The 21,214-nt window shown below is 41.3% G+C and overlaps 1 protein-coding gene across 1 annotated transcript in view; it reads right to left on the bottom strand.

Moving 5' to 3' along the window:
- The window catches only part of LOC308108497 (netrin-G1-like), a gene marked incomplete at its 3' end in the record, with an annotated part of 58,911 nt that overhangs the window by 10,678 nt on the left and 27,019 nt on the right, over window positions 1–21,214 (bottom strand). Inside the window, exon 3 of the mRNA XM_080461477.1 lies at window positions 1,702–1,874. Coding sequence (XP_080317603.1) covers window positions 1,702–1,874 — 173 coding nt within the window. The remainder of the gene's footprint in view (window positions 1–1,701; window positions 1,875–21,214) is intronic.

Here is a 21,214-nt window from a genome sequence, read left to right as displayed (position 1 = left end):
CACACACACACACACACACACACACACACACACACACACACACACACACACACACACACACACACACACACACACACACACACAGTGCTGCAGTATGTGCTCATACAATATATGCAACCCACAGAGTACAACACATTCGCGCAAATGACTTCCACTTCACCAAAAACAAACAGCTCGTAGACGAGCAAGCAAAACTGTGTTACTGCACAATTTTCCTAACGCAAAACCAGTGGATCAATAGCAATATCATATCTCTGTACAAATCTAATCAGCACTACACATCTGAGAACTCAAGTCAGACAATCAAAGCGAGCGTCTGAAAAACCTGCTGTCGATCCCGGCAGGCTGCTGCCTTGAGAGTTTGTGACTGCAAGGCTGAATCGGTGTGAATGGGGGATCTTCCACCATCTGGCCTCGCCTGGCCATCTACCACCACAGCCCTGAGTGGCTGTATCAGATTTATTGAGGCAATGAGCCCCCTGCCTCAGGCATGGGATTTGATAAATGTGACTCAACTCCCGTCCAAGATTATAATGGGGATAATGCAAAAGAGCACCTTCTGCCTCAGAAATATCATGTTCATACTTCTAATGGAATTGAGGTGGAGACACCGAATGCATCGTTAAAGAAAGTAACAGTCGATGCATGTAGATATCTGTTGATAGCTTATGTAATCATACTGAAATACAACACCCGGCCCCTTAGTATTGCATCTGTCTTTAATGTGTTTTAAAAGGGGGTGTTAATCAGCTCAACCTTAAGCAGAGAGGCTGCTTTCACATGGCTCCCCTTGACTTTTATACTGGGCTTAATTTTTTTGAAATATCTCCTGTTTCTCTTTCTGTCTCCACAAAGTTGTCTTAAGACAGATTTTCTTACATATTTTTTTGCTGTGACACGACAACGTGAAAACAGAAAAGCCTTAATTGTGTTATGAGGGTCGGTTTGGGGGGGGGGGGTCAATGTTCATAGTGTACTGTTTTCTCAATAGGTGTGTAGTTTCATTACAAAAACAACCAGCAGCATCAACTCGTGGCCCACCATGCTAACAACGTCGTTTTCAAAACAAAGTCGTGTAAACACAAACATGAAACAAAAATGCAAAAACAATATGTTTTCATACGAAACTTGCATGAACAGGCATGGTTATTGTATGGTCTTCGTAAATAAGGCCGGTATATAATTTCCTTCACACATCAGATAGTTGTTTTTTGTACGTTTTTTTTCCCCTTTTAAGATGAAGACTTGGACTCAATGTATCTGAGTGACTGGAAAAATAAGGTTGTCCCTGTGTAAACTCTGGTCTTTCATCGAGTTACAACACACTCTCAGAAATGTATGTTTACGGCTGAAGATTTCCAGATACAACGCCACCTGTAAGTCCAGTCATACGGAGGGGCCGTTTGTTATTTCATCTACACAAAGGAAAATGCAGCAATAAGCTAGTGTAAATAAAACGGCATACAGGAGATTTACAGCCCAGAGGCAAAGAGCTGAAGAAGTAAGGAGATGTAGCAGTCACTCAAGCATGACGACGGAAAGAAAAAAAGATGGTATATTTCATTATTGCAGCCTTTATCAGTTGTCAGTGTAGGCAGCAGCAAGACTTGGATGGCTTTTTGCCAGCCATCAGCATCAATTGTACATTCATTACATGGGCAGTCCTTGAGTAGATAACAATAGAAAGACTCCTCTGCTTACATATATTTGCTGTTCCTTTGGGGATGGGGAGGTAGGAGCCCACGCTCCAGGCTCGTCCGTGGTAGTGCCTCTTACAGCGGCTGCAGTCCGGCCCGGTGGTGTTGTGCTCACACTCGCAGCCCAGCTTCCCCTTGTCAAACACACAACTGTTGGCATGCAGGTTGCACTTGCACCTGAAACAGAGGGATAACAACAGAAGACAAAGGCGTGAATAGGCATCATTCTGCACCCATTGAAAAAAAGCCCTTTCCGGAGGGAATACGCTGCCGCGATGTTTATTTATCGCCTTTCAGATTTTTTAACAGGGGTAAATTGAAATCCTGGCGGGTTATCTGACTTGGATCATGCCTCCACAAAGCTTCATTATGCTCTCCTTTAAAAAAACAAGGCCTCATTTGTTGCGGCCCCCGTGGAGAGAACAGCGACGCGAATAAGGTCACTTTTGCTACTCCGAGAGCGAAATGAAAGGCACTCTGTAAGATTCACTAATTGAGCACAAAACGGGGATCTGATAGAGAGATGATAGACTAAAGAGGAGCCGCACAGCCGGAGAATTCTTGTCTTTCTCTCCGCTTCAAAGTTCACGTGTTATTTGGCGAGGCAGCCTTCAGGCGGGAGACCTTACCAGTTGGCGGAGCTGGTTTATTAGACCCGACTGTGGCAGAGCTGACAGATGCTCCTGACAGGAGAAGAGAGAGGGCCTGACGGCTTTCAACACTTTCAACCAAATCTTTCTCTCTTTTGACCACATGGAAGAAGTGTGCTTCCAAGCTCAGTGGAAAAAAATTAAAAAACGAACAAGTTGGAGATTTTTTATTTTTTTTTCAGTCAATGAGTGTTGTGTTCACTCTCATGGCAGAGGTCTGCCACACATAATATCTCACATGAGGTATTACAGTTTCATGTTGCAGCTGTATTCCAAATATAAATCGGAGTATTTGATTTTTGCCCCTAAGAGGGTAAAAGGTTCCAGCTCGTGGCTTCTGTCTCCTGGGAGATGGGGGGTAGCAGGGGTTGGGAGATTGTTACAGAAACACTTGCAGGGGATCATCGAGTGGATCTGACACACTAGACCTCCCTGGAGGTCGGGGCAGCTCATGGTTTCACATGTTTGTTTTTACTATTTGCTTCCGAGGGAAAATTTTCTGCCGCCGGAGATCGAGGAGCCGGGTGTCTGGTGCCTGCAATCGCCGGTAAAAACGAGAGCAAGAAATGACAGGGGTAGATAGAAATACATCCATTCTAATTGACTTCCTGGCCTTACTGTGACATCTCACATCAATGATAGATAACTGCGGGAAATCATGGAAACTAGACCCTGTATCCAATGAGAAGCAGCATTGCATAAAGGGAAGAAGAGGACTTAAAGTTCTGTGGATGTCTGGTTAAATCCCCATAAAGTTAATGCTTTGTTTTAACAATACTGTGAATAAACACAGAATTTTCAGGAAATGATTGTCAATAAAAAAAAATATCATAGGTAATTAGTTAAAAGAAAACCTAAGCCCCAAGTTTCACGTTTCTACAGCAGGAACGCTGAAAACAATATAGTTTTCATGTCGGGCCAATAGTGGGTGCTGTTGTTTTGTATTTTCTATAATGAAACCACGCACAAGCGCACAGAGAACAATATGCCATAAGCATTAACAATGGGAGCACACGGACATTCGTATGGACAGGTGACCAAGTTGGATTGTAATTACAGTGACTGTCAACTTCAAAACTACCAAGTTCCTGCAGAATATGTACTGGAAGTCATGACACTCTGGAGGTAAACATTGTTTTTATTGTCCTTCTACTCGCACATGTGCAGAAGAACTCAAATGTAGTCAGAGCCCGAATATTTCAAGACAGTGTTGTTTTTGCCCATTGACACGTCGACGGCGTCGGTAGCGTTTCTATAAAGTTCCACCATGAGAGCCGTTTTCAGAAAGTCGTGTTTCCAGTTTCTCTCAGCAGCGTTGTCATGGAAACAGACATTCAAAATACGAGGAAAGTTTTGCATTTTGACTTCGCGCAAACTGGGCCCGAGACTGGAAAAATGCCCACTGCTTTCGTTTCCAAGGCCTCTGTTTGTATAAACTAGTGAGAGTCTGTATGTCTTCCAGCGTTTGGCTTCGTTGTAATTGTTTCAACAAATCAGAGAGGGTCCGCGGTCTTTCTTGAGGGCCAGTCTTGGGGGACTACTGTTCTCAAACATAATCAATAAGTTTTAGCTTTCACTAAATACATATAATCATGCATGATTGCAGCTCTAAGTTACTAACCTTGTTATTAAGAAATAAGCTCCTGAGTTTACCCACAGACAGCAAAATTGTGCTCATTAGAACTCATAATTCAGTAATAGTGCCTTACAGAGTGAACATAATTGCCTGATAATTCATAAATAGTAAATCCAGAGTGGTTAAGTAATTAATCTATGGTTGTTGGAGGCATCATGATCAATCATTGTTAAATATTAAGGATCCAATCATAGAAATACTACATATTTAAATAGATTTCAACGATGCTCGAGCTGTAAAACTTAATGAAACCTACTGCAGAAGTCATGCCATACTTAAGCAAGATGGCCATTTACAATGATATTATTTACAGTGTGGTGAGGGGAACAGCAATAAAACTTAAACCTGAAAAGATCCCCTGACTGCTGTCAATGAGCACAATTTAATAAATAAATCCTCAAGTGCTGTCTCATAATATGGGCAGCCGTAATGGATGAGACTGAATACCGACCCACATTCACAGCAACTAAATAGTAGTGCCTCTTACCACGCATTCCCCACAGTCCTTAACTTTTTAATCAATTAAAGTCCCTGCTCCATAAAATTAATGACTGGCTGTAGCTCTTCTGCCATGCAGAAGGCAGCAGCTCCCTGAAGTCAAGAGCGATGAGATTTGACCTTCCACTTAATTAAAAACCAGCAAAATCTGGATCATCAGGCCCACCCGGCGCCGCTGGAGGGCTGATAGAGGATGTGGGCTCAGGGGAGCTCGGGGATGTGATGCTTTTGCCGCTGGCATTGTCATATTGAAATCTAGGCTTTTTTTTTTTTTTTTTTTCTTTTCTTGCTGTCACCGGTTTCGGTCACAAAAGGAAAGAGATCCCCTGTATGGCCAGCCTTTTGAACCAGCACCATAACGGACACACATTTCATAAAGTTTTCATGACCTTTTATCCCACATGCAGCCCAACAGCAATTGCTAATATCCATTATCTAAACAAGCGACCCTCCCTGAGGAGACACTGGGGATCGGCTCTCCTCGCCTCGCCGTCCTTCACATACGCTGCTCCTCTTTCACTGGAGGTAAAAGTGCTCTTCGATGAACTGAATGTCTTTATGCTTTATTTAAGTGGGTATTTCTGTGTGCATGATAGGGGTTAGTGGGAGTGACTACTATACCTTAGATAATGGGTGAAAATATTGGGGGAGACAGGTGGGTTTAAGACTCAAATCAGCACCCGGTTTGCACAACATTTCTTGCGTTTTCGTTTGAGAAAAGTTTTGTGTTTACACGGCAATGGCAGAAGCACTGAAAACTATGTAGTTTGCATGCCAGGCCACAAGTTGGCGCTGTTGGTTGTTTTTTGCGATGAGTCACACACACACGAGCCCAGAGAACAATACGTTATGAACATTAACAATGGGAGAACACAGACATTCATGTGGACCGGCGACCAAGTTGGATTGTTATTACGGCGACTGTCAACTACAGTGTAAAACTACCAATGGAAGTTTTTGACAAAAAAAGTTTTATCAATATATCAATACATTTTATTGATAAAATGGCTCCTGTTTCTTCACATTAAATTTATTTTTTCTCACTATTTTATCATCTTGCATGTCAGTTGCTGGAGCAGATTATCCTGCAATCCCAAGGTTGGTGGGTCAACTCCTCATCTCCTCAGCATATGTGAACGTGTCCTTTGGTTAGAAACTGAACTCCGAATTATCCCCGATGGAGGTCAAGCCCTTACCGTCCACATGGCAGCCATCATCTTTGTGTCTGCATGAATGGGGTGAATGTGACTAACAGCGTAGAGCCCTTCGAGACCGCTAAAGTGGCGAAAATGTGCTTTACAAGTGAAGTCCATTTGAATTATGCATTTCTAAAGCTATAAAACTGTATGGAAAGTCCCCAGCAGCCTTTATAGTCATGTAGTAGGGACCCTCCCAAAGTGCTGTTATCTGAAGATATTAAAGGATTTCTCTGGTCAGTTCACATGGATTGGGGATTTCATCCTCACTGCAGGGCCAAACAAACACTTGCAACAACCATTTATGACATTTTTTTGCAGCTAATTTAATGAAAAGGACTAATTGTGTTTTTGTCATTTTAACCAACATACGTGCGTTTGATAGTTTTACTGAAATTGTGGGTCATTTCAAATGATGTCTGGTTCAGATGTGCTTAAAATGACCTTCACCCTGCCATAACAGGTAAAACCAATTATTTAACTTTGTCCAGAAATTGGTTCACCGGCCACAGAATATCTGATATAGATCACAAGGTACCTCTACTCTCATAAAAATTCAAATTTCTTCATATTTCTGATTTGTGGCCTTAATAGTAAAAACTTAAGAGTAATATTTTGGTTCCACAAACGCTGCATAATCCACCAAACATGTCATGATTTTTTATTTTGTGAAATAGTTTAAAATGGGATCTGTGAATTGCTCTCAGTAACGAGCACGCCGCCTCTGGAAAGACACATTGCTGTTGGATTTTGTCAATAAACATTTTTCAGCCATGTGACCACCACAGATGAAATTCCATTTACTTTCTGCACCCGTGTGGAGGGAGAAATAACGGAAAATATATTCCAAAACCTTGGCTGAACAAACTAAGCCTGTCTGCAGGGCAGAGCAGTACTAAAAGTAAGCAGGAAAAAAAAAAGGCCTTTCAGAAATAGAGCTTCATCTACTTCAGAGTGCATTCGTGGTCTTTTATGTTTCAGATGACTCACTTTAGTCCTCACATTAGGAAAAAAAGGACATTTCAATGCTCTGTATCCCATCCATGCTGCACCTGGTGCATAATGCAACAGTATATTGGCCTCATCGTGGCCAGTGGATGTGCATATTGCGTGCAAGTGTAACAATGAAGTCCACTGTGCTATTTGTAAGGTGAGCCGTGGGTCTAGTTTGTGTTGATATTCAGCAGCAGACAGCAGCAGTGCCCTTTGTCTTCTCATCTGGCTGCTTCCTAACCTTGGTTTCTCCTGGCTGCTTGGCACTGTGTTGACAGGCTCGCGATGTCGAACACAGCTTTTCTTTCTGTGACAGCTCGTAGCATCGCTGGTTCGAGACAAGAGAGGAACACTGAACTCGTTAAGTTAAGTAGGCTGACAGGTGAGGGAAACTTTCCCTTTCTTTTCTTTTAGACTTAATTTTCCCGCACAGTTGTGTAGTGGTTAGTGCTCTTGCAGTTGTGGGGCATTTCTATCTGTGTTCTCCCTGTTGGGTTTCTCAGTCCAAGAACACATGTTTGAAGTTGATAGGTGATTCTAAATCAGGGGTGTCAAACACATTTTCGTTCAGGGGCCACATACAACCCAATTTCATTTTGAGTGGGCTGGACTGGTAAAATAGTGCCATAACCTTTAAATTCAAACGTTATCCTGTTCTGGCACAGAGTGCATGTCATCAAAATGTAAATATTTTCACAAAACCAAACAGTTATCACTGAAAATGACTACAATATTGATATAAAGTCAATTTTAATGAAACCTTCTGGTACAAAATAGTGAAATGTGAAAAGAAAAAACTCTCCTTCAGTGGTTGCATTACAGGTGTTTTCACAAACTCACCCTGACAGCACGGCTTTGAGTCTAGTTCGATAGCAACAAGGTAGCTCGCTTCCATTGCATCATCACCAATATCTCAGCTCGGGTCTCTGTGTTGTGTTGTGTCAGCTACTCTTAGGAAATTTGTTTTAAAATCAATGTTTCCTTTCTGAGTTTCACCATTTACTTGGTGGCTTGTCGGGCCAGATTGGAGCCTCTTGCTGGCTAGTTTTGGCCCAAGGGATTTACGTTTGACACCCCTGCTCCAAAATTGGCTGTAGGTGTCAAAGTGAGTCTGTTTAAACTGTGTCTGCTGCTCTGCTTTGCTGCGTCTGATTCTCTGTCTTCACCCTGGCTTTACTCATAGTCAGCTGAGATACCCCCCAATCTGCAGTCTGGCTTTTTGAGGCGAAACTTTCATTGTGTTTTGGGTGTCCGTTCAAACACCAACGATGCTCGTAGCCCCTGCAAGAGTAGATCGACAGCAACAATGTTTACCTCCAAAGTAGCAGGACTCCCATTCCATAATGTCCTGGGACATGGTTATTTTATAGTTGACACTAACCTGGAATAGCAACCCAACTTTGTTCTCTGCACAACCTACAGTGCCAACTTGTGGCCTGGCATGCTAACTAAATCATTTTTCAAAGTTTCTGCTCTTAATGCTGTCGTGTTAATGGAGCCTGAGTGCATCAGTTCTGTGTCTAAAGGGCTGTTTACCCATGTGCGCATCTGCATTCGACCACTATGAGGGAATTAGTGAAATAACCAATGCAAAAAGGGAGGCTAAAATACAAAATTAAACAAAATGAAAGCACATTAAAATCTGATTATGCTTATGTCAACACACCTCACAGACTCATATCAATGGTCTCTTTGTGTCTTGTCTCAAAAGAAGGTTTTGAAGATGTTTCATGAGGCTTCATCAGCTCTCGGTGATACTTTGAGAAACCTTTCCGAAATGCCTCTGCAGTATCTTGACATTCAAAGCCTCTCCTTTCTTTGTTCATTAGAGATTTAACCCATAGGCGCCTCTCTGACTGATAAGACCGGGCAACCCGGCCTCCCTTTGCTCTGTACCCCCCCCCCCCCCCCCCCCCCCCCGCCTCCTCCTCTTCACACAAGTCACTCACGGTCAGAACCTGTAATGTGCCTCCATGCTGCATAAATGCATACTGAGGTTCCCGGAAACGTTCCCCCTCGCACCTCCTGACCAGTGATCGCTGTGACAGATATGTAGAGATCAAGGCCGAGGGAAACTTTGGCCTTGTTGAAACTTTTAGATTGTCAATGTGTTCCCTGGACAAACCTGAAAAACCTGTTAACACTTTGGAAGGAGAAAGAAGCTGTTTGATGTCTTTTACATGAAAGGAGTGGACGCTGTGATATACATGAGCAGCAGGTGCAGGAAATGGAAGGATTTCATATGAAACTTGGATGGTCTGCTGGTTTCATGATTCTCACTTGCCTTGCATTCAGTAAAACAGCATCTACAACAATATTTGTATAGCTGGATGAATTTTGCAGAAGCAAATTAGATATTTTTGAACCCTTTCAATTACTACATTGCTTCAGGTACCATTCTTATCATTTCACCCTTACAAACTTGTTTTTAGAGAACTATAATGCAGTACTTACAGAGTGAGTACAATTTATATATTTCATGTAATTGTTTTTGACTTAGGATATTTATGTTTGCTGGACTATTTCTTTGTCGTACCAATTTTCTTAAAAAATGCAATGGTCCATATTGTGTTTGAAAGCATGTTTATTTACCGCTTTACTAGTGCTGCGTTTCTGAAATGAGCAGTTGAGCTCAGTTTGTGAGTTTCACACAAGAAAAAGAATGCCAGTGCCAAACAATTCATTCTGCTTTGCACTCATTTATTTTATTGGGTGATTGAAGTCAGAAGCAACAAGTTATATTGGCAAATAAAGAAGTTAAAAGTTTTAAGTGAGAACGCGTTAATTTAGCTTTTTTTTAATGTCTAAAGTTGTGCATTTACATGGCAATGTTTTGAAAGTGATGTCAATTTACAATGAATCAGCAGAAATGCTGAAAATGATGTAGTTTTCATGTTGGGCCACTGTTTTCAGAAAGTTGCGTTTCCTCCATTTTAACAGAGACGGAGCATTTTCGAAAAATATGACCATGGGAGCTGTTTTCATTACATTGTGTTTTCATGGTTTTGATGTAAACGGACACTCAAAATGCAACAAAAGTTTCCCATTTTTCACATTAAAAACGTTTTCGCCTAAACAGGGCCTCAATAAGCGGGAGGCTCCTAAAAGAGCCTCATAAAAATTTGACTACATATTTCTAAAATGATGGTTATCACCTTGAGGGTGTTTGAAAACCAATAAGTGAATGCATCCACACAGTTGCTTGGGCGAGAATAAGAAATGCCTCGATGAGGATTTGAGCTGGAACAATGCAAATCCAGCACACATAATGAGCTCCAAGGCACTTCTTTACGTTGACTTCCTCCACATTGTCAGTGGCATTGAAGTTTTTCACAGGGAGAGCGGAGAGTCACCTCATTACCGCAGGCTGTGTCACCGTGAAATTGAAGAGTCCGATTAAGGCTTGTTTTTGTCGCTCTGCGCTGTGGCCAATTATGTCATTCTTCGCTGGCGCAATGTAATACATATCAAGCAAATTGTTTGCCCCCGCCCTCCACAAAATATAAAGTAGCCCTACCAGGGCTTCCCAAATTGTTGGAGAAATATTAGAAATGGATCACAAGTTAATTCCCGCAGCTCCAATTTTCTTCCTAGGCAAAATGAAATTTGAATTTGCATGACCTGGGCCACTGCCCCTGGAAAGCCTATGATTTGTTGCAATGACAGGGCCTATTATTGGGGTTGTGCATTGATGTAAGCATGCAGTATGGTAATGTATCCCACCCTAATCCCACCTCAGCCCTCGTGGTGGAGGGCTGTATCATTCGCAATGTGATGTAAGCGGCTGAGACAAGCAGGAAGCCTTGAAGAAGCAGGGAGAGCGGAGACAGAGTGTATTACCATGGAAATCAAAGCTTGGCTACATGGGGGCATCCGTGTGTGTCTCAGTGAAAACAGTCACAACAACAGAAAAACAATTCAATTTCCAAGAAGGTCTTCTAACATAGAAAAGGGATTGGAATAAATAAGATTATAAAATACACTTTTTCAAGTAGAACTCAAACAGCCAGCACCATCCACTGTCTTACTGCCATCATGTGACCACCATCATGTGACCACTCATATCCACCGAGCCCTCCAGAGACAGCTTATGTAGATGCACTTATCCCTGGCACCCATATCTTATTGACAAAGAAAGCCGGGGCCTTAATGAGCGCTAATTAAAAGCGAGAGGCTGGGAGATGACTGGCAGAAAACATCGCCGCGCGTGACAGACATCTGGTGGAAGGGAAGTGAGCCGGCGTCGGCAGAGCTGAAGAGAACCTTACGGTGGAAGCCGAGTTGCGCCGGGGTCATGTGAACCTGCACTTGAACCTGACTTTCAAACTCTGTCAATCAAGCTGGCTGCAGCTGTCATGGTTCACAGGGCACAGGCTTAGATGATTGGAGAGGACAGGTGTGTGTGTGTGTGTGTGTGTGTGTGTGTGTGTGTGTGTGTGTGTGTGTGTGTGTGTCTGTGTCTGTGTGTGTGTGTGACTATGAGTGAGTGTATGTGTGTGTCTGTACTGTATGTGAGAGGCTGGATTAGAGGCAGTAAGCTTGCGTCTACATGTGTATATACAGGAAATGTGGACCAGCATAAATATGCAAGGAGAAAACTCATAATGGCGCCAGATTGCAGTTCAAGAAGAAATTATCAAATTTGAATTGGATTATGCGATTTGGCTTAGGTCAAACACCAGAACTTTTTAAAAATGTATGATTTTGGTTAAAATCGTATGTAAGCATTGCTACATAGTGTCTTTGATCACCACCACACGGCTCCCCTCCGCTGAGATGTCTGGTGAAAAAGGCGGTGCTTTATCTGAGATTGACGGATTTTACAGCCAATTGGACGAGAGGGACTTCTGTCCCAAAGCCAATCAGAGTTTGTCTGTTTCGTGGCTGAGGAGCAAAGTTTCCGTGATGTGTGATTTGTAGTTGAAGAAAACAGGTGCACAAATATGTTTTTCACCAGATTTACTGCAACAATTGGAGGAAAGAAATCAACATGACAGTTTTTTTTAATCTGTCACTTGTAAAACAGGATTTGTGTACCTGTAATTAAGAAGTTGTGACTTGTGGAGAGAAAACAATTCTACAGGTACACAACTCACGGTACGCAACTACAAATTCACCTTTACAAATACACAAACCTTTTTCACCAATAATACCTCCATACCACTTTGTTTGGGTGGATCTTGCCGATAGAAGGTCAGATTTTTTAACCACAGCGGTCTCCAGGTCTCCTTTTGTTGTTTTTTTTGGGGGTCCGTTTATGCGACAATGGCTGCAAGGTGGAACTTTTCAACTTTTCAACTCCGTTTCTGTGCAGATGGAGGAAAATACCAGTACTGCACATGTGCACTACGTCTGTAGTAAATAGTTCTTCTGCGCACGTGTGAGTAGATGGACAATAAGAACAGTGTTTGCCACCAGAGTGTCATGACTCCCAGTCCATGTTCTCCTGGGACTTAGTTTTATATTTGACAGTCACTGTAACAACAATCCAGCTTGGTCATCTGTCCACTAAAGGGTCCATTTACTCCCATTGTTAATGTTTATATCGTATTATTCTCTGCACATGTAAGTGTGGTTTCATTACAAAAACAACCAAGAGCACCCACTAGTGGCCCTACGTGAAGACTACATTTTCAGCATTTTTGCCGTTTCCATGTAAACAGACATTGTTTTCAAAATGTTTCTTTGTAATGGTAAAAGGTTCCTGTTACTACTATTATAGTAGTAGTAGCAGTATGCTGCTCCTACAACAACAACAACAACAACAACAATGAAAAAATATTTGGGGGAGAATTTTTGTTCCTGAATGGTCCTTTGAACATATTTTAAGGATTAGACTGGATATATATATTTTCGTTTAAGCTACTTAAGAATAAAATATATTTGTTTGTTTAGAGGTATTAAAAAGTCCAAAATGACATTTAAGAATACCACAGGCATGTGAATTGAAGTTAATATACAGACTTTACTGTATATATATTTTTAAGTGTTTTACATCTGCAAACAAGCATACTCACTTGTTCTTTCTGGAAATGATCTCTGTTAATAAATGAGTCGCCCTCTGGCGATTTCATCGTGTAAAAGAAGTTGAAAGCTTGGGCGCTCTGCATCTCCACAACATACAGACCGACTGTAGGACGTGTGCGTGAGCTCCTGGCGCAGCGAGTGTGGTGCGCGCTCACGTCAGACGGCATGCGATGCGACAGGACTCCACAAGTCCAACCGCCAAGGTTGAACTGATGCTATTTTTCAAAAGCACAGGCCTCACCTGCAGGGAATGAGCGACAGGCCGAACTAAGAGTCGACAAAACACTCCATCAGGCTACTCAACAACATCCTTTACAAACACTCAAGACAAATATTGATTGAATATTGATTGACTTCCTCCTGCTGCATTCAGGCCTGCATTATAAACTCACAGGCTTCGAGAGAGAGAGAGAGAGAGAGAGAGAGAGAGAGAGAGGAGAGAGAGAGAGAGAGAGAGAGAGAGAGAGAGAGAGAGAGAGAGAGAGAGAGAGAGAGAGAGAGAGAGAGAGAGAGAGAGAGAGAGAGAGAGAGAGAGAGAGAGAGAGAGAGAGAGAGAGAGAGAGAGAGAGGTTATCGCCTCATGACAGGATATTCAGATGTCAGTAATTTGGACAAGGGAATAAAACGTCCAACAGCAGATGACATGCTATAATGTCATTACTCTGCTTCCCCTTTTCCTGGGTGCAGCCCTCATTGTGGATCTCCTCTGGGTTTAGGTCGCCTGTGTTGCTGCGTTCCCCCTCGTGTGAATACTCCGTGGAGGAGCTGCAATAGACTCCTTTTAAGTGCAAGATACAGTTGAAATGTGCGATACGCTACTTTCATGAGCTGCGGGATCCCACCAGGGAAGGCAGACACAGAATTTGTCTGTGGCTTGAGGGTAACATTGACGAGCATAAAATAACACTTAAATGTTCCGTACCTTATCTAAAACTATTATTCTTTTCTATCTAAATTGCCTTTGAATAACTTCCATGTATACCGCAGAGGGAAGGCACAGTAACGTGCTTTTATCCCCCCCACCACTCCTTGAAATTTCCTTTTGTATAATATTTGTCATCTAAGAACGTCAGCGGGGAATAAAAGATCCTTTTTTAATTTCTCGACGCCTGGAGTTATGTGAACATTAGATTTCTCTAACATCCTCGTTTGTTACAAATCGGCGTTTGAAATTCATTTCCCATGCTGATAAAGTCAGCTGAACGTGAAACTCACCTGTCGTAAAGCTAAGATATAAATTTGCATGGTTCTGTCTTGTATTTCATTGATAATCCTGCAGTCAGCTGATGCAGCCGTTTCTAACCCAATCGGTCACGTTTTGCTTCACGTCTTATTCGTGTTCACAACTAAATCCACACGCGTGAGCTGGTCTAAAAGCAAATTAAAAGATTGAACCAATTTTGAAACCATACTGTTGTCACTGGTACATGATTCTCATGTTCTTCCACATCAGGGACGTCAAACATAAAGCCCGTGGGCCAAAACCGGCCCGCAAAAGGTTCCAATCTTTTTGGACATTTCACTGCATTTTTCACCAGAAAGTTTCTTTAAAATTGACTTTATGTATTCATCCTAGGTACTGAATGTTTGGTTTTGTGAAAGTAGAAACATCTCCATCACATATACTCTGCAGCACAACAAAGAAAAACCTTAATGTTTAAATCAAAAAGTTATTGAGGCAATGTTTAATCAGTCCGGCTCACTCAAGATAAAAGTAGGCAGTTTATTTATTTATTTATTCATAATAAATAAAATAAAAGAAATTACAATAATGAATAAATAAAATACTCAATACATAAAGCTATCAAACAGGGATGGTTATACTAAATAATAACACCAAAGTTTGAGTTATTGGAAGGAATAGTGATGTATAGCCTCACTCTGGTCTTTGCTTTCCATTTATGTCGCAGAGTAACCCAAAGCAAACAGACCACATCAAATAAATGTGTTTGGAAATCTAATAAAAGACAGTTTTTCACCTCTCAGGCATCCACAGTGAAACTCATATGATTAAACCCAAGCTGAACACCAAGTGGGACATTTCTTCTCCTTTCAACACACCCAAAACATTCATTTTGGTCGTGGATTTATTTAAATGCATGCATAAATAAAATATACATACATTTTTTACTAAAATACGGAGTTGAAAAGCTTTGTGTTTCTAATAAATGTAGATTTCTCTTCACACTCATCTGTGCTGAATAGGTATAATATTTGAAACTCATTATAAAGGAAAATAAGATTTCTGTGTCTACCATGTTTGTTTCTTCCATTTGCTTGCAGTGACCGCATTAGACAGGTTTCTAACACTTGCCCACATTTTGTCTCACGACTGAAGAAAATCTCAACACCATAAATGTCACAACTTCAAATATCATCTCAAAACTGACCATCGTTATTATTATCATTCCAAAGCTGGCCGACTGTTTCAAACCAGATTATTTACCGAATGTTGATTTTTTTTCACTGCATCACCCTTCCCTCCCACCAGATGTCCTTTCGCCTGTTCCTGATACACCACGCCCACTTCACCTCATCCCAGTTTCCACGTCTCCCCACCTGCTCTGCCTCTCCTCATCAGTCCTTCAGCACATTCACTGTCTGCCAGTTTCATTGTGTTTGGCCCGAGTGTTGCAGCCTTGTCGTGCCCGTTGTTCTGCTACCTGCTCGAATTTCTCGCCTGTTTCATGGACTTTGATCTCTGCTCTCCCTCTGGTTTTGTTTGCTGGCCTCCTGAAACTAAACTGCCACAATGTGTGTAAGCTCCCATTTCTGTGGGCTTTTTTTTCGTCTGTGTGGTTTTTTTTTCTTTCTGTAAACGATGCCAAACTGTTCTTGTCTGCCTGGTTTCAGTTTACGTCACGACTCTACAAACAGCATGAATTTATATTGACATCATGATAAACTGGATATGAAAACTGTAGATTTTAGTTCAGGGGCCACATAAAGTCCAATTTCTTCTTCAGTGGGCCAGGCCAGGAAAATAGTTTCATAATAACCTTTACGTTTTTCTTTGCTGTGGCTTTTGAAAAGGTCTAAATTGTCTCAACATAAAGACACTTCTAGTGATGCAAAATACAGTGAGATGTCTGAAAAGCGGTTGCATTTTGCAGCCTTTTGCGTGCATGTTTTTGCAAACTCCCCCTGACAGCATGGCTTTGAGGCGAGTTTGATAGAAACGAGGCCGCCAGCTTCAAAGACAGCATCACTGATATGTCAGCTCAGGTCTCAGTGTTGTGTTGTGTCTACAAAACTATGTTTTCGTTGACATTTTTACAGTTTGCTTGGTGGTTTGATGGCTGGGTTGGAGCCATTTGCGACCCGGTTGTGGCCAAGGGGCCTTATGTTTGACACCCCTGATGTAGATATCATTTATTTCAGTTTAATATTGATATGCATACATGTACAAGGTAAATTAAAAAAGAGTTGAATGGTGTTTGAACTGTACGACAGTGGAGTGTTTGGTTGTTGGCAGGAGGAGTCGAATACTCGTAAATTACCTTGAGATTCGAGTATGAACCAACAAATTGCAATAATTTTCCATTAAACAGAAAGTCCTGGTGAAAAAGGAACGTGAACAAAAGAAAAAAAATAATGGAAGGAAAGGTTAGGGGAAAAATCGAGAATGACATGAGGGATGAGAGAAATAGCACATTAGCACTTATGGATTAGCTGCCTCTCATTCCCAGGCCCCGCTGCAGCCCTGCAGATGTGCAGCGCTGACCGCGCAGCCAGCCAGTAGCGGTCATGTCTTAATTAACAAGCAGACGTTTGATCAATAAGTGAGGAACGATGGCGAGGGAGACGTGAAAAAGGTGGGACAGCCTGCACAGTTCAAGGTTTTTGTTTTCTGTTCACGTGGAATAACATTAGAAATCAATAGCTGGGCCACATGCTCTGACTCCCCACTCCACAGAGGCGATAAAGGCATTTCTATCTTTATTATTCCATCTCTTACACATCCACTTTTCAATCATACAAAATCATGGTACAGGAAAATCTGTGACAAGGTGCAAAGTGGCTCCGAGGTCTGCAAAGTCATTTTTTACAAGTAATATCTCGGGGGGACGAATCTCCTCGCATGGCTTCATGCATGCTACAATGGACATTTGGCATTCTTGGTATTTCCTGTCAGATTTATATCCTTTTAATAGTAGATTTCTAATCAATCACAATGAAGCTTTTTGTGAATTTATATAATTAAAAAAAAAAGCATTCTGGATTTATTTAATGCCAAGCATCTTTAAATGAGACAGATTAAATAACACAATAATCTGCATGACTCAAAATCAAGTGCTTATTTTTTTATCAACCAAAAAGCAAATATTTTGTAATTATTGGTGGCATAGCAAGAAGGAACAAATAGTTTCTGCTCAGTTTTAAACAAGCTGCTATTACTCTAGTCTGGACTAGTGACAGATGATCCATCTGGGGCATCAGGACATTTCCTAATGACCTGATTTTTATTTTTATTTTTTTCTTTCTTTATTTTTTTTATGAATCTGTCTAAGCTGGTTTTGTTTTGCAGGAATCTTCACAGGCAAAAACCTGGGAATAAGGCCCATGGGCCTTATGATATTGTAGTCATTTTCTGTCATAATTGTTTGGTTTTGTGAAAAAAATAGATATTTCATCACGTATATTCTGTACCACAACAAAGAAAAAGTTTACAATTAAACGCTATTATGGCACTATTCTATCAGTCCAGCACACTAAAGATGACTGTATATGTATATAAAATGTTAGTGGTATGGCACAGGTTGGGATTTTGTACCGTATACCAGTGGTTCCCAACCCAGGGTCTGGGACCGCCTTTGGAAAGGTACAAGAGATCACAAATGTGGCCTGAAGCTTCGTCTTCACTGAGTTTGTCAAAGAAAATCACAAAGAGACATTTAACAGAAACCCAGTTCTTTTATTCCAAAGGCTCCTACTATTGTATGTTGATCGAACTACATGTGACCTACCAGCGTTTGGTGTCAGAGAGCAGAGAAATGGCCAACGGAGTAATCCTACTATATATGAAATATAAATCCTGAAAAAGTCATTGTCGAAGAACAGTTTGACCATCCATCACTGCTTTCACAAACAAACCTGCAAGTCAACTTGACGTTGCAAATATTTAGTTGTGTGTGAGTGAAAGTTTATCAGCGTTGTGGAGTGTTTTTGAGAATTCTTAGACAGGATGGCCACTCTGTGATAAGGCTTTCACATTTGGTTGTAGCCAGGAGGCTGCTGAGGCTGGTGGGGACTCTACTCAGTCTCTGCCCCCCTGCCTCCATCAGGCTCTTTCAAGTGAGTTACTGATCCACCTCTGGACAGAAATCGTATGTTTATTTTCTTTTCTTTCTCACTGCAAACTTTTGGTTCGAAAATTGAATTTGATGCCCAGGGGCTGGATGGAAAATTGGGCAAAATAGCTTATTTTCCCCACATCCAACCCTTTGCTACTCTTTCTAATGAATGGCAAAATAAGATATCTGTGGGAGATGCTATTCTGTGCTGGGTGGCAGGCCTCGCAATTTAGTACTCATCAATTCATGTTTACAATACAAGCGTGAATGTTGGAAGACTGAGGCTCACTGGAGGACATATATATCTGTCGCACGGGTCTGACTTGGGAATATTACACTCGATCCATATAAAACACATGTGATCAAAGACATCAAGCATGATAAAATCTTGTCAGTTTTTTAGCACACTAATTTGTCAACATTTCTGCACCTAACGGTGAAATGAAAAAATACAATAAACAAATATGGTAGCCCCCCCCCCCCTCCATCGGGAAAGCTCATTGATTAAACCATAACTGTGCTTTTTATTAAACGGGGCAAGGCTAAATTTGGAACCGCAGCCTGGCAATTGTGAATGTCTTCACGTTGCACTGATGTGTCCCTGATGATTACCATTTAATCAGCTGCAAATGCTCTTAATTACAAGATTAGTCTCCTACCAATTAGCCAGCGTGCTAATGGTTCTAATCTGCCATTGAAGTCGACTGAATTTTAATTAGGGACTAACTGTTTCTATTCACCTAGGGCCAATCTGATGGGTCATTACCAACCTAGTTACCCTCATATAAACCAACTGCAGCAGGAAACACAGGTCCCATTTGGAGAGCAGCTGTGGAGGCTTTACGACCATCATGTGGGCCATTTCCATGCGTCATGAAATGACAATGTTTCCATTCCTGGAGAATCACAGAGGCAGTCTGATGACTTACTGATGAAAATATTACACATCGCGAGAAGACGAGCTTTGCAAATTAAACACGTGCTGTAGAATTTACTGCTAATTAAAGTCAGGATGGTTGAGAGACAGTTTATTGAAATTCAAACACGTAACACATTACTTAAAGATTCACATACATCACTCTGGCATTAAATTAAAGATTATATTTATAGCGAACTATTGAATGGGGTAGAGCAGTTGGCAGGTAAAGGCATGACAAAATCATTGCTGTTGCAATAAAGCCTCTGGCCAAACCATTTTTAAATTTTGTTTGTCATAAAAGCACTTCATATTACAAAGTCTCTTTCTTTACGACTCTTAAGGGAACGAAAATCACTGAAAACTCAAATGGGACAAAACTGGCAGATTAATGCCCCGTTTACACGACAAAGTTCAATGTGACATCACCTTGCGTATTCAAGAAAAGTGGTGTGTTTACACTGCAGCAACAGACAGACTGACAACGTTGTAGTTGGTATGCCGGGCCATAGGAGGGTGCTGTTCCTTGTTCTTGCTAGTTTTATATTTGACGGTCACCATAATAGCAGTCCAACTTGGTCGTCTCTCCATACAAATGTCCATGCATCCGCCATTGTTATTGTTTAGAGCATATTGTTCTCTCCACGCATGGGTGTGTGGTTTCATTACAAAAACAATCAACAGCAACCACTAGTGGCCTAACATAAAAGCTAAAAACGTTGCCATGTAAACATTAGATTTATCTGATACCAAAATGCAAAACTGATGTGTTTTCAATTGAAACGTGACGTTTTACAACAATGTTTCAATAGGTCTGAGATTTATATTTTCCCTGCAGACACCATGATCACGTTCCACCTGTGCATTCATGGGTTTTCTCTTGTGACTTTTGACTGCATGTTTCTCTGAGCCTGCTCTGTGATGGACTGCTGTCTGAGAATGAGTTGGATGAATCCCTGGATGGATGGATCAATAAAGGATTTTTTTACATTACAATGAAAATAGTGCTTTTTTTAGGGTCATCCAGGGTCAATGATCTGAGCCTCTCTTCATGTCTAAGTGCCTTAATGTTCCTGATGCCGTTCATGGCAGCTCCATTGTTGGTTTGTGTGTGTGTGTGTGTGTGTGTGTGTGTGTGCGTGCGTGCGTGCGTGCGTGCGTGCGTGCGTGCGTGCGTGCGTGCGTGCGCGCGCAATTGGTTGACTGTGACTGACGGCACTTTGAGCCTGCTGAAGCGGTGTAAATGCTTCAGAGAAATGAAGTCTATTTACCATTTACCATCTTCACAATTGTAGTGGGTGAAACCAAAGATGTGTTTCCACTGAAATGACAGCAGTGCTTTAAAAAACAAGTCTTGGTTTACTATCTGACTAAATGATTGCAATGCCATATTGTTTGATTATGAGACATCTGTGGTCTCTTGATGTGTGTTTGCAATAACAAAATGTAGAGAGACACACACATTAAAACGCTTCCTTTCGCTGTGGCTCACAGGATGCACTCTCAGTCCTCAGCCCTTGTCAGGTTAGCCCTGTGATAAAATATGTAGTAGACTAGAGTTCATTGTCAGCTCATGTGTCTCCTTTTGGCTCTGATTTGAGATCATTTTGAGAACAGACTGATTTAAAGGTGCCACCTGAACTGGCCTCTTCACACCTATAAACGTTAAACAGGCTTAGTTTTGGAAAGGAGCAGGATTTGTGGGATTTTGGATCCAGACTTTTCCATGAGTATATACACTATACAGAGACATGTAGAGGTGTCAATTTGATCATTTTATCATCAGTTTTTTCCTGGAACTGTCCATTTCTGCTCATCAGATGTACACAGTCATAAATTCTCCAATTACAAACAGTTTTTTCCAGTTGTCAAGGCATGATTTACATTCCTCCTGATCACCTTAGCTTTTGATATTTTTATGCTCTGACCTCATGTTTTCTCTCTCTACTGGGAACAAAAACCTGTAGGTTGCTGGTATATAACACCACAGCCACTTATAACATATAACTTCTATTATTGGTTCTGTTTACATAACTCTCTGGAAAACACGAATACACAGTATTGTATGACTAAACCTTCCAGTTGTTGAATATGGTAATGAATGGAGTCTCAGCAATAACTTTTAAAAGGATTTTCATGTAATTTGACCTGAAATTTGTCCTCGAAATGTGACCCTTATAGCTGCTACTTATGATATTGTGACTACGTCACTTCCGTTTTCTATGATAAATTTTTTTCCCGCATGCGCAGACTTAAAAGAAAGAACTAAATCAAATAAGCGAGTATACATTCACAAAGACTGATTGT

Source organism: Lipophrys pholis (genome assembly GCF_963383615.2).
Source record: "Lipophrys pholis genome assembly, chromosome: 1".
In the NCBI taxonomy this organism is placed as follows: domain Eukaryota; kingdom Metazoa; phylum Chordata; class Actinopteri; order Blenniiformes; family Blenniidae; genus Lipophrys; species Lipophrys pholis.
This window is presented reverse-complemented; position numbering and strand designations above follow the sequence as displayed.